Source organism: Eschrichtius robustus, chromosome 4 (assembly GCF_028021215.1).
Source record: "Eschrichtius robustus isolate mEscRob2 chromosome 4, mEscRob2.pri, whole genome shotgun sequence".
Taxonomy (NCBI): domain Eukaryota; kingdom Metazoa; phylum Chordata; class Mammalia; order Artiodactyla; family Eschrichtiidae; genus Eschrichtius; species Eschrichtius robustus.
The window spans coordinates 66,119,422-66,131,876 of NC_090827.1; the positions used below are offsets into that span (position 1 = coordinate 66,119,422).

The 12,455-nt window shown below is 37.5% G+C and overlaps 1 protein-coding gene across 3 annotated transcripts in view; it reads left to right on the forward strand.

Moving 5' to 3' along the window:
• CENPC (centromere protein C) overlaps nt 1-12,455 on the forward strand; it is an 89,426-nt gene that overhangs the window by 16,548 nt on the left and 60,423 nt on the right. For all 3 annotated transcript variants that reach the window (XM_068542866.1, XM_068542868.1, XM_068542869.1), the window contains exon 5: nt 4,547-4,652. In XM_068542866.1, coding sequence (XP_068398967.1) covers nt 4,547-4,652 — 106 coding nt within the window. The remainder of the gene's footprint in view (nt 1-4,546; nt 4,653-12,455) is intronic.

Below are 12,455 nucleotides of genomic sequence, written 5' to 3' on the forward strand. Positions count from 1 at the left end.
TTTCAGTCTGTATGTGTCCCTAGGTCTGAAGTGGGTCTCTTGTAGACAGCATATATATGGGTCTTGTTTTTGTATCCATTCAGCCAGTCTGTGTATTTTGGTTGGAGCATTTAATCCATTTACATTCAAGGTAATTATTGATACCTATGTTCCTATTACCATTTTCTTAATTGTCCTGGTTTGTTTTTGTGAGTCTTTTTCTTTTCCTCCTAGAGAAGTTCGTTTCACATTTGTCATAAAGCTGGTTTGGTGGTGCTGAATTCTCTTAACTTTTGCTTATCTGTAAAGCTTTTGATTTGTCCATCAAATTTGAATGAGATCCTTGCTGGGTAGAGTAATCTTGGTTGTAGGTTTTTCCCTTTTATCACTTGAAATATATCCTGCCACTCCCTTCTGGCCTACAGAGTTTCTGCTGAAAAATAAGCTGATAACTGTATGGGGATTCCTTTGTATGTTATTTGTTGCTTTACCCTTGCTGCTTTTAGTATTTTTTCTTTGAATTTAATTTTTGTTAGTTTGATTAATATGTGTCTTGGTGTGTTTCTCCTAGGGTTTATCCTGTATAGGACTCTCTGTGCTTCCTGGACTTGGGTGGCTATTTCCTTTCCCATGTTAGGGAAGTTTTTAACTATAATCTCTTCAAATATTTTTTCCGACCCTTTCTCTTTGTTTTCTTCTTCTGGGACCCCTATAATTCAGATGTTGGTGCAGTTAATGTTGTCCCAGAGGTCTCTGAGCCTCTTCTCAATTCTCTTCTTTCTTTTTTCTTTATTTTGCTCTTCGGCAGTTATTTCCACCATTCTATCTTTCAGCTCATTTATTTGTTCTTCTGCCTCAGCTATTCCGCTGTTGATTCCTTCTAGAGTATTTTTCATTCTAGTTATTGTGTTGTTCATCACTGTTTGTTTTTTAGTTCTTCTAGGTCTTTGTTATATATTTCTTGTATTTTCTTGATCCATGCCTCCATCCTATTTCTGAGATTTTGGAACATCTTTACCATCATTTCTCTGAATTCTTTTTCAGGTTGGTTGCCTATTTCTTCTTCATTTATTTGGTCTTGTAGGTTTTTACCTTGCTTCTTCATCTGTAACATATTTTTTTGTTGTCTCATCTTTTTATTTTTTTGGTGGGTGGGGCTGTGTTCCTGTCTTACTGGTTGTTTGGCCTGAGGCGTCCAGCACTGGAGCTTGCAAGCAGTTGGGTGGAGCTGGGTCTTGGTGCCAAGATGAGGACTTCTGGGAAACCTCACTCTGATTAATAATCCCTGGGGTATGAGGTTCTCTGTTAGTCTAGCAGTTTGGACTCGGTGCTCCCACTACAGGAGCTCATGCCTGACCCCCAGCTTGGGAGCCAAGATCCTGCAAGCTGCACGGTGTGGCAGAAAAACAAACAAAAAAAACCCAAAAGGCAAAAGTATAACAAAGAATAAAAAATAAAATAAAATTAGAAAAGTAAAAAATTTATTATAAAAAATATATATAAATGAAACAGCAACAACAAGGTAAAACAGAACCAGAACAGGAAAAAAGAAAAAAAAAACAAACCAGAGAAGGCCTTTGCTGTGGGGTGGCAGGACCTAGGTTCAAGACCCATGCGGCTGGAAAAGTCCCTGAGGGGACCTTGAGTGTAGAGGTTTTGGCCTGCGACCCCAGCAGACTAGCTGGGGGCTGAGAGGTTGGGGGAAACTCTGGCCATGTTCCCCTCTGATTCCCCAGTCCCCTGAAGGTCTCTCCCTGTCCCGCCAATCCCCTCACTGTGGGTGGGCCCCTCCTGAGCATTGGAACTCCTCCCCTCCCACAGCCACACCTCAGGGGCACTGGTCCCGTCTAGCCTCTACTTTTCCTCCCCACATGTCCTACTGGGTCACCTGGGGGTTCCTCCTGTCCCCATAGGTGTCTGAGGTCCCCCACTAGTGCCTGGTAGGTGCTCTAGCTGTGTGGAGACACGAATTCCATGTTCTCCTACTCCGCCATCTTGACTCTGCTCCCCCCATACATCCTTTAACAACTCTTCTGTTGGCAGGCCCTACCTGGAGCCCCTCTTTTAGAGGTGCATTGTACCTTGAAAAACTGAACTTATGGGTTTCTCCTTAAACATAAATCTGTCTGCTTCTGGGCTTATTTCATTGTTAGCATGTTTCTGGTCTTTCTGGGCTGCTTAGTTGCTACTGATCTGCTTTCCAACCTAAAAAAGTTTATTGATGTCTCTCATCTACTCTCTTCTCTTTCTTTTCATCCTTCTGGGTTTATACATTTAAAAAAAATCCTTAGTGGGACTTCCCTGGTGATGCATTGCTTAAGAATCTGCCTGCCAGTGCAGGGGACACGAGTTTGATCCCTGGTCCGGGAAGATCCCACATGCCGTGGAGCAACTAAGCCTGTGTGCCACAGCTACTGAACCTGCACTCTAGATCCCGCAAGCCACAACTACTGAAGCCTGTGCGCCTAGAGCTTGTGCTCCGCAACAAGAGAACCACTTCAATGAGAAGCCTGCACACTGCAATGAAGAGGAGCCCCCGCTCGCCACAACTAGAGAAAGCCTGCGCACAGCAGCAAAGACCCAATGCAGACAAAAATAAATAAATAAAAAAAAATAAATTAAAAAAAAGAATGCATTAAAAAAATCCTTGGTGAGGTTTCAAGAGGGAGTAGAATATGATGAAAACTTGCTTTTGTTACTTCACGTAATTGAGTTCCATAGTGTATCCGCTGAACTAGCAATGTAGTGGCTCCATTATTTACATATTTCCCTATTGGTAGATTTTTAGATTTTTTCCCTCTATTCATTATAACAGTGATGTAGCGAACAACCTTTGTTTATGCCTCCTTGTTTGCATTTGTAAATTGAATTTCTCTAGGATATGTATTTTTGAAACGAAATTGTTAAGTATTGTCAATCTTTTCTGCAGAATGGTCTATTAGTTCACTTTCCCACCTGTAATGTGTGAATGAGTTTTCTCTTTTCTAGAATTAAAAAATTACGACTTGATATATTTCAAATTTTCAAAAGAAAGCATGTTATGTACATAAGGTATTAAAAATAACATAAATGAACACCCATGTGCCCATTTCTCAATGTCAGAAATACCAGTACCTTTGAAGCACCTATGTGCCCCTTTGTGATCTTATTCTTTTGCCTCTCCTCCCTGCACAGAGGTAACCACTGTGTTGAATTTCACGTTCATCATTCCCATCCTTTGCTTTATAGCTTTACCACATGTGGGTGTGTGCTGACATTTGTGTCAGTATTTCTTTCACTACTTAAGACATAGGTCCTACTACCATTCACGTGTTGGGTGCTTCACTAGATAGGACTCATGAGACTCCACTTGTAGTTAGTTGTACTCATGACTGAGATTTGTTATAGGCGTATAGTCAGGATACACAGCCAGATCAGTAAGAGAAAAGTACGCATCAGGCAGAGTATGGTGGAATCCATGTCAGGCTCTCCAGAGGGGCCACACAGAGTGCACTCTTTGCATCCAGCAGTAAAATGCTATAAAACATGTACAGTCTTTCTGCCCTGGGAAGCCTTTTGAGATTTAGCCTGTTTTTATTGGGAGCTGGTTATATTGGTACCCTCTGCCCACCAAAATTCTGTATTCCCTGAAGGAAAGAAGGAAGATGTTCACCATAAATCACATTGTTTATACAAACAGTCTAGGCAGGCTGGCATAGCAGGTTCCAGTTGGTAATGGAGGAAACATTCTGAAAGCCAAGACTCTGTGTGCCAGCCAAGGGCTAGTCTTGTAAGCAGGTTTTTTTTTTTTTTTTTTAAATTTTATTTATTTATTTTTGGCTGTGTTGGGTCTTCGTTTCTGTGGGAGGGCTTTCTCTAGTTGTGGCAAGCGGGGGCCACTCTTCATCGCGGTGCGCGGGCCTCTCACTGTCACGGCCTCTCTTGTTGCGGAGCACAGGCTCCAGACGCGCAAGCTCAGCAGTTGTGGCTCACGGGCCTAGTTGCTCCGCGGCATGTGGGATCTTCCCAGACCAGGGCTTGAACCCATGTCCCCTGCATTAGCAGGCAGATTCTCAACCACTGCGCCACCAGGGAAGCCCTGTAAGCAGGTTTTTAAGTGATCAGGCCTGGTGCATTAACTCTTTCCTGCATAGAGTGAATCTCTAAATACTATATATATTTAGTGTTTTACATGTTTTTGCATCTATTCTGAACTTTACATAAATGAGATTATATACTTGTGTGACTTGCTTTTATTAACATAATCATTCATGTGTGCTGTAGTTTATTCCTTTCACTGTTGTATTTGTGATATTGTGATATATGACTATACGGTAATTTACTTATCCAATCTTCTGGGAGAATAGGCTTTTAAAAGCTGTTCAGAGCAGCATTGTTTCTGTGGTAGGTTATATGAAATTTCAGCTTTGCTAGATAAGATGAAATTGGTTTCTAAGGAGTTAAGTATGCAACTTTACCAGCTGGTTTATTGTTTTTAAAGATACTTTTTTTTTTCAATTTAAAAACAAATGTGTTTAATCAAAATTGGCACTTTAATAGAATAGATCTAATGTTGTATCTCTTTTAGACTCAGTGCCAGAAATCACATCCAAAGTCAGGTACAGTTTCTTCAAGGAAGAAAGAAACCCCTCTGCAGTTAATTGTGGAACCAAGTGAAGCTGTCAACAAATCAGGTTGGTAGCATCCCCATGGGTGATATTTGCCTACATATATTTAAAGAGTTAGAAATGCTGAAGGTAGCACATATGTCGGCTTGAGTGACAAGGTCAGGGTCAGCCTAGGCAGAATTGTGAAATGGATGAAGTTGTTTTTGAGTCCCTCTCAAGTCCACTGTCAGTGTATTTTTTTTTAACAAAACATGAATAAGTTTTTTTTTTCTAAATTTTATTGAAGTATAGTTGATTTACAATGTTGTGTTTAATTTCTGCTGCACAGCAGAGTGACTCAGTTATACATATATATTCTTTTCCATTATGGTTTATCATAGGATATTGAATATAGTTCCCTGTGCTATATAGTAGGACCTCGTTGTTTATCCGTTCCATATATAATAGTTTGCATCTGCTAATCCCAAGCTCCCAATCCTTCCCTCCCCCCCCGCCCCCCGGCAACCACAAGTGTGTTCTTTATATCTGTGAGTTCATTTTTGTTTCATAGATATGTTCATTTGTGTTGTATTTTAGATTCCACGTATAAGTGATATATGGTATTTGTCTTTCTGACTTACTTCACTTAGTCTGATAATCTCTAGGTCTATCCATGTTGCTGCAAGTGGCATTACTTCTTTCTTCTTAATGGCTGAGTAATATTCCATTGTATATATGTGGCACATCTTCTTTATCCATTCATCCGACAGTGGACATTTAGGTTGTTTCCATGTCTTGGCTATTGTAAATAGTGCTGCTATGAACATAGGGGTGCACGTATCTTTTCGAATTATCTTTTTGTCTGGGTATATGACCAGGAGTGGGATTGCTGGATCATTTGGCAACTCTATTTTTAGTTTTTTGAGGAACCTTCATACTGTTTTCTATAGTGGCTTCACCAATTTACATTCCTACCAACAGTGTAAGAGGGTTCCCTTTCTCCATACCCTCTCCAGCATTTATTATTTGTAGACTTTTTAATGATGGCCATTCCGACCAGTGTGAGGTGGTACCTCGTTGTTTTGATTTGTGGAATAATAAGTTTTATCTGATTATTATATGGTTTTTTGTTTTAGTGGTAGGAGTGTTGTTAATAGGATGTGGTAAGAGACATTAACTTAAGAATTATTATAGGGACCATAGCTTTAAGAGTTTTCAAATACATTTTTCTTCTTTTCTTTTCTTTTCTTTCTTCTTTTTTTAAAAAAAATATTTATTATCTCATACAGTTTCTATGGGTCAGGAATTCAGAAGCAGCTTAGTTAGGTGGTGCTGGCTTGTAATCTCTCATGAGGTGGTAGTCAAGATGATGGCCAGGGTTGCAGTCATCTGAAGGCTTGACTGGGGCTAAGGATGTATTTCCAAGTTGACACTCATGTGGGTCTGGTTGCTGGCAGGAAACCTTAATTTCCTCCCATGTGGGCCCCTCCATGGACTCCTTGAGCATTTTTTTTTTAACTAAGGTATAATTTACATAATATTAGTTTCAGGAATACAGCATAATGATTTGATATTTGAATATATGTGGTCAGTGTTCTTTTTCTCTCTGTTGCATTTTGTTGCATTTCCTTCAGTCATTTTATATGTGCTGCCAGTTTTTAAATTTTTTTGCATTTTTCAAATTAGAAAAGTCCTTCATTTGAGGTGAGTCAAAGATTTAAAAGAAAAAGCTACTAATCATTACTCCCCTCATCCTGCTGAGGTAGCCTTGAATCCTTCCATATCTTCATTGGTGCTCCTGAACGAACACATATATAAACGTGTGTGTGTGTGCACATGTTTTCAGAAGAGGCTTTTACAATTTCCTTTTATACCAGCAATGTAAGAAAGTGCCTTTCACCTGATAGAGTATTTACTATTCTATTGAACTTTTTGCCAATTTGATCAGTATTAAATGATCTCAGTGTTACTTTAGTGATTACCACTGAGTTTGAACACCTTTTCATAAGTTTACTGGCTATTTGAAATTCCTTTTTTATCTTTTCATATCCTTTGCACATTTGTTTTTTCTAGTTTATGAGAGATCTTTAAATTGAGTATCTGTAACTGTTTATCTGTAATTTGTGTAATTTATCTGTCATTTATCAGATATTTTTCCAAATGATCCCTAGACTATTACAGATTTTGGTTATAGTATCTTATATGATGGATAACATTTTTTATTTTAATTGTCAAATGTGTGTGTGGTTTTTTTTTAAAATAGCTTTTGAGTGTCCTGTTTTGGTTAAAAGGTCTGTTTTATCCTAATGGTATATGTAATATCTTAGATTTTCATCTTAACATCTTTTTTTCTTTCTAACTTAAATTTTTAATCCATCTGGAATGTGCTTCAGTGTATAATGTGGCATAATGTTATAATTTTATTTTCTTCCTTATGGTCAGTTGTGCTAGTTCCTTTTATTAATTATATAATCCATTCTCATATGAATGTGCTACTTTTATCATGTATTAAATCTCATATATCATTCAATATGCTTTTGAATTTTGGTCTATTTGTTTATTCTTAATGTCAACACAATACTGTTTTTTACTAATTGTAGTTTTATAGCATATGCTGATATAAAGGTATCTATTTATATATCTAGTTCTGATACATGCCACTGTTCTGCTGTTCTTAGACATTTTTAATTTCTATGAATTTTGTTTGTTCAGTTTCCAATAAAATTTTGTTGTGATTTTAACTAGTTGCATTTAATTTGTATAGTAATTTTGTGAAAATTCATATTTTTGCATCATTTAGGTTTTCTACTTAAGAACAAATATGTCTTACATATTTATGTCCTTCAAAAGTGTGTGAAGGGTACTATCAAGAGCATGAAAGGATAACCCACAAAATGGGGGAAAATAATTGCATATAGTATATCTCATAAGGCAGTGGGCTCCAACCTTTTTGGTACCATGGAGAGGTTTTGTGGAAGACAATTTTACCATGGACTGGGGGCGGGGGGGGGGGCGGGTGGTTTTGGTATGATTCAAGCGCATTACATTCATTGTGCACTTTATTTCTGTTATTATTACATTGTAAGATATAATGAAATAATTATACAACTCACCATAATGCAGCATCAGTGGGAGCCCTGAGCTTGTTTTCACTTGCCAGTCACTAATAGGGTTTTGATATGAGTCTGCAAGCAATTGATTTATTATGGTCTCTGTGCAGTCAGACCTCTCTGCTAATGATAATCTGTATTTGCATCTGCTCCCCAGCGCTAGAGTCACCACCTCTGTTCTACCTCACATTAGATTCTCATAAGGAGCATGCAGGCTAGATCCCTTGCATGTGCAGTTCACAGTAGGGTTTGTGCTCCTATGAGAATCTAATGCCACCGATGATCTGACAGGAGGTGTGGCTCAGGTGGTAATGCGAGCGATGGGGAGCGGCTGTAAATACAGGTGAAGCGTTGCTCACTCACCTACTGCTCACCTCCTGCTGTGTGGCCTGGTTCCTAACAGGCCATGGACCGGTACCGGTCCGTGGCCTGGGAGTTGGGGACCCCTGTAATACGGGATTTATATCCAGAATACATAAAGACTTCCTGTAACTCAACAACAACAAAAATAAACATCCCAACTGAAAAGGGCAAAGGACTTGAATAGACATTTCTCCAGTTGGCCAGTGAATGTGTTTTACCTGCCTTCACTAATTGAGTTTGCTTTCAGACTTGCATGTCCTTCAAGTGGCATGTAACCTGAACAAGATACTTGCCTGAGTTGTTTTCTGGGAACTTGAAGTCAGCTGCATCTAGTTTGTGCTGAGCTGGTTAAGACTGAATAGGACCACCCTTCAACTGGTTATGCTTAAGGGTCCACTCCAGTAACCTTTTGACCATGCAGAGGCCTGTGCAGAGTGATGATTATTGCAACTTTTTTTCAGTCACCTTTCCCCAAGCTCCCCACGCCTCAGATCATCTTGCTTGGCTGCCTTGCAAATAAAACCCTTTCTTTGCTGCAAACCTTGTTGTCTCAGCGTTTTGGCTTGCTATGCATCTGGCAAGCTGATAACAACTGCATGAAAAGTTGTTCAACATTGTTAGTCATTAGAGAAATACAAATCAAAACCCCACAGAGATACCACTTTATGCATATTAGGATGGATATTATTATTTTTTAAATAAAATAAAACATGTTGAGGATGTGGAATTTATAGAAACCCACATGTATTATGCAGCCAGTGGAAAACAGTTTGGTGGTTCCTCAAAAAATTAGGTATTAAGTAGCATTTCTACTCCTAGGTTTATATTCAAAAGAATTGAAAACAGGGACTCAAACAGATACTTATACCCCAATGTTCATAGCAGTATGATTCATAATACCCAAAAGGTGGAAACAACCAAAGTGTCCCATGAACAAGTGAATGGACAAACAACATGTGGTACATGTGTAGAGTGGAATATTATTCAACCAAAAAAAGGAATGAAGTTCTGATACATGCTACAACATGAAAGAACCTTAGAAACATTATGCTAAATGAATATACTTTTCCTGTTGTCTTTCCCTTAGTGATTTCTAGTCTTGATTTCTTTATGGCATAGCATATATACACTATGTCATTTTAGTTCTTTTAAATTTGTGAAGATTTGTTTTATTTGTTTTATGACCCAAGATATTGTCTGCCTTTATGCATGCTTCATGGGCACTTGAAAAACAAGTATTCCGTTGTTGAGTGCAGTTGACCATAAATGTCAATTATGTTGTATTACTAATTTTTATACATTGTTTGATGCAGTTTGCTAAAATTTTGAGAATTTTTTGCATCTAAGTTAGTGAGAGATAGTGATCTGTAGTTTTCTTTTTTATGCTGTATTTGTATGGTTTTGGTATCAAGGTAATGCTCACCAACCTTATAAAATGAGTTGGAAATTATTCCCCCTTCTAATTCCTAGAAGGGATTATGTAAAATTGATTTTAATTCTCTGATTTTTTGGTATAATATTCTCCAGTGATATCATCTGGTCTGTGGCATTTCTTTTTCAAGAGCTTTTAAGTCACAAATTCAATTCTTTAATAGTTATAGGACTATTTAGGTTATTTATTTTATCTTGGCACATTTTTGTTTATGGTTTTTGAAGAATTGGTCCATTTCTTCTAAGTTGTTGAGTTTATCAGCATAAAGTTGTACATAGTATTACTTTCTTATCCTTTTAATGGCTGCAGGATCTGTTGTGATATACCATTTTATTCTGGATATTGTTGATTTGTGTCTTGTCTTTTTGCCTTTGTTAATTTTGTTACAGGATTATCATTTTTATTCACTGTTTTAAAAGAACTAGCTTCTTGTTTCAGTAAGTTTTTGTGTTGTTTTCCTGTTTTTAGTTTCATTGATTTCTGCTCTATTTTTTCCATTCTTGTCCTTGGTTTGGGTTTATTTTGCTCTTTTTTTTAGTTTTTGAGGTAGAAACTTTATTTTATACTTTGGTTTATAATCCAGTACTATTTTATTAAATTTGTTACTCAAACTGTTCCAGCTTTGGCCATTAGAAAGCTCTTTCACTGGCTCCTGTGCCCCTTTGATGGACCCCATCTTTGTTGTTATTGCTGTTGTTTTTGAACACTTCCTTACCTTCTGGAACTACAGGATGCTCCAGGCTCAACTTACCCTAGAATCAGCCATTTCTCCAAGGAACCAGTGGTTCCTTTTACTGGAGAATGGTATTAGGAACCAAGATCTGGGTGCTAGGTGTGCTGTTACTCCTGGGGTGTTAATGCTTCAAGACTGTCTCAGCTGACAGAGCAAGGAAATATATGTGTGTATGGTAACCGGTATATATACACATATCTATAAATATTTTTCTGTGTAACTGTATCTATATCAAGTTAAACATGAATTCATATTGATGTTTCCAACTGTAATTTATTACCACATGGATTACTCTTGTTTCTTTGCCTTGCTTATCTGTAAACGTCCACTCTGTGTGTAAGAAACTTGGCACTTACCATTCACCATCCACCTACTTAACTTTTTATTCCTATATACATGTATAACAGTATCAGAATTGTTGACTTAAACCCATGGAAAACAATTTTATCTACTGGAGTACAGTGCTTATGTACAATTTCTTTATTGTACTTAATTTACAATATTGTGTTAGTTTCAGGTGTACAGCAAAGTGATTTGGTTATATAAATATGTATATATGTACACATACATATACTTTTTTCTTGATTCTTTTCCATTATAGGTTATTATAAGATATTGAATATAGTCCCTGTGCTATACAATAAATCCTTGTTGTTTATCTATTTTATATATGGTAATGTATATCTGTTAATCCCATACTCCTAATTTATCCCTCACCCTCCTGCCTCTTCGGTAACCATAAGTTTGTTTTCTGTGTCTGTGAGTCTGTTTCTGTTTTGTTTTATTTTTCAGATTTCACATATAAGTGATATCATATAATATTTGTCTTTGTCTATCTGACTTACTTCACTTAGTATGACAATGTAATGTACAATTTCTTTAGCTTTTAGTTTTACAGACTCCATTCATTTCTAACCTTACTTAGGTCAGCATTTTTCCTCACCCCCGTAAGTGAGGTTGTTTGTACATATCATATCATATCATATCATATATCATATCATATCACATCATATATTGTATCATATGATATATCATAGAATGTGGTATATGTGATACTGTGTGACTTCCAAGGTTAGGACATAAAAGGCTTCTGCTTGGCTCCCTCCCTTTCTCCTTGTTTCCCTCTTAGGATACTCTACCTTATAACCCAGACATCATGCTGTGAGAAAGCCCAAACTAGCCTACTTGCAGACATACATAGACAGCAATATTCCTTCGGCCTGCAGCCAGCCTCAGATGTTAGACATGCGAGTAAGCAAGTTTTCAAATCATTCCAGGCCCCAGACTTCATGGAGTAGAGACAAGTCATCCCTGCTGTGCCCTGCCAAATTCCGGCCCCACAGAATTTATGAACATAATATATGGTTGTTTTATGCAGCCAAGGCATGGAGTTACTTATTATGCAGACAGAGTAACTAGAACAACTCCCTAATTCCCAACTGACATACTGTTGTCATATATTTTATTCCTGTTATCCTCTATTGTAATTCTGCTGTGTATTTTGGTATCTTTTATCTCTATAAGACTTTATTTTTGCTTTAATCAGTCAGTGTTTATATTTACACATACATCACTGTTTGTGCTCTTTATTCCTTTTTAAAAAATGATTTTAAAAAATTACGGTAAAATAATATAACATATAATTTACCATTTTAAACATTTTTAAGTGTACAGTTCTTTGGCATTAAGGACAGTCAGGTTGTCCAACTGTCACCACCATCCATCCACAGAACTTATTCATCTTGCAAAACTGAACCCATTAAACAATCTCCCTCTACCCCCCAGCCTCTGGTAACCACGCTTCTACATTCTGTTTTTGAATTTGACTACTCTAAATACCTCATATGAGTGGAATTGTGCAGTTTTTGTCCTTTTGCAACTGGCTTATTTCACTTAGCATAATGTCCTCAAGTGTCAGCCAGCTTGTAGCGTGTGTCACGTTTTCCTTCCTTTATAAAGCTGAATAATATTTCACTGTATGTATACAATATTTTGTTTTGTCCATTTATCCATTGATGGACATTTAGGTGGTTTCCACCTTTTGTCTTTTGTGAATAATGTTGGTGTGAGCACAGACGTACAAGTACCTCTTGCAGCCCCTGCTTTCAATCTTTTTGGATATATAGGCAAAAAAGGAATTACTAGATCATATGGTAATTGCATTTTTAATTTCTTGAGGAATGACCAAGCTATCTTCCATAGTGGCTGCATCATTTTACATTCCCACCAGCTGTGCGCAAGGGTTCCAGTTT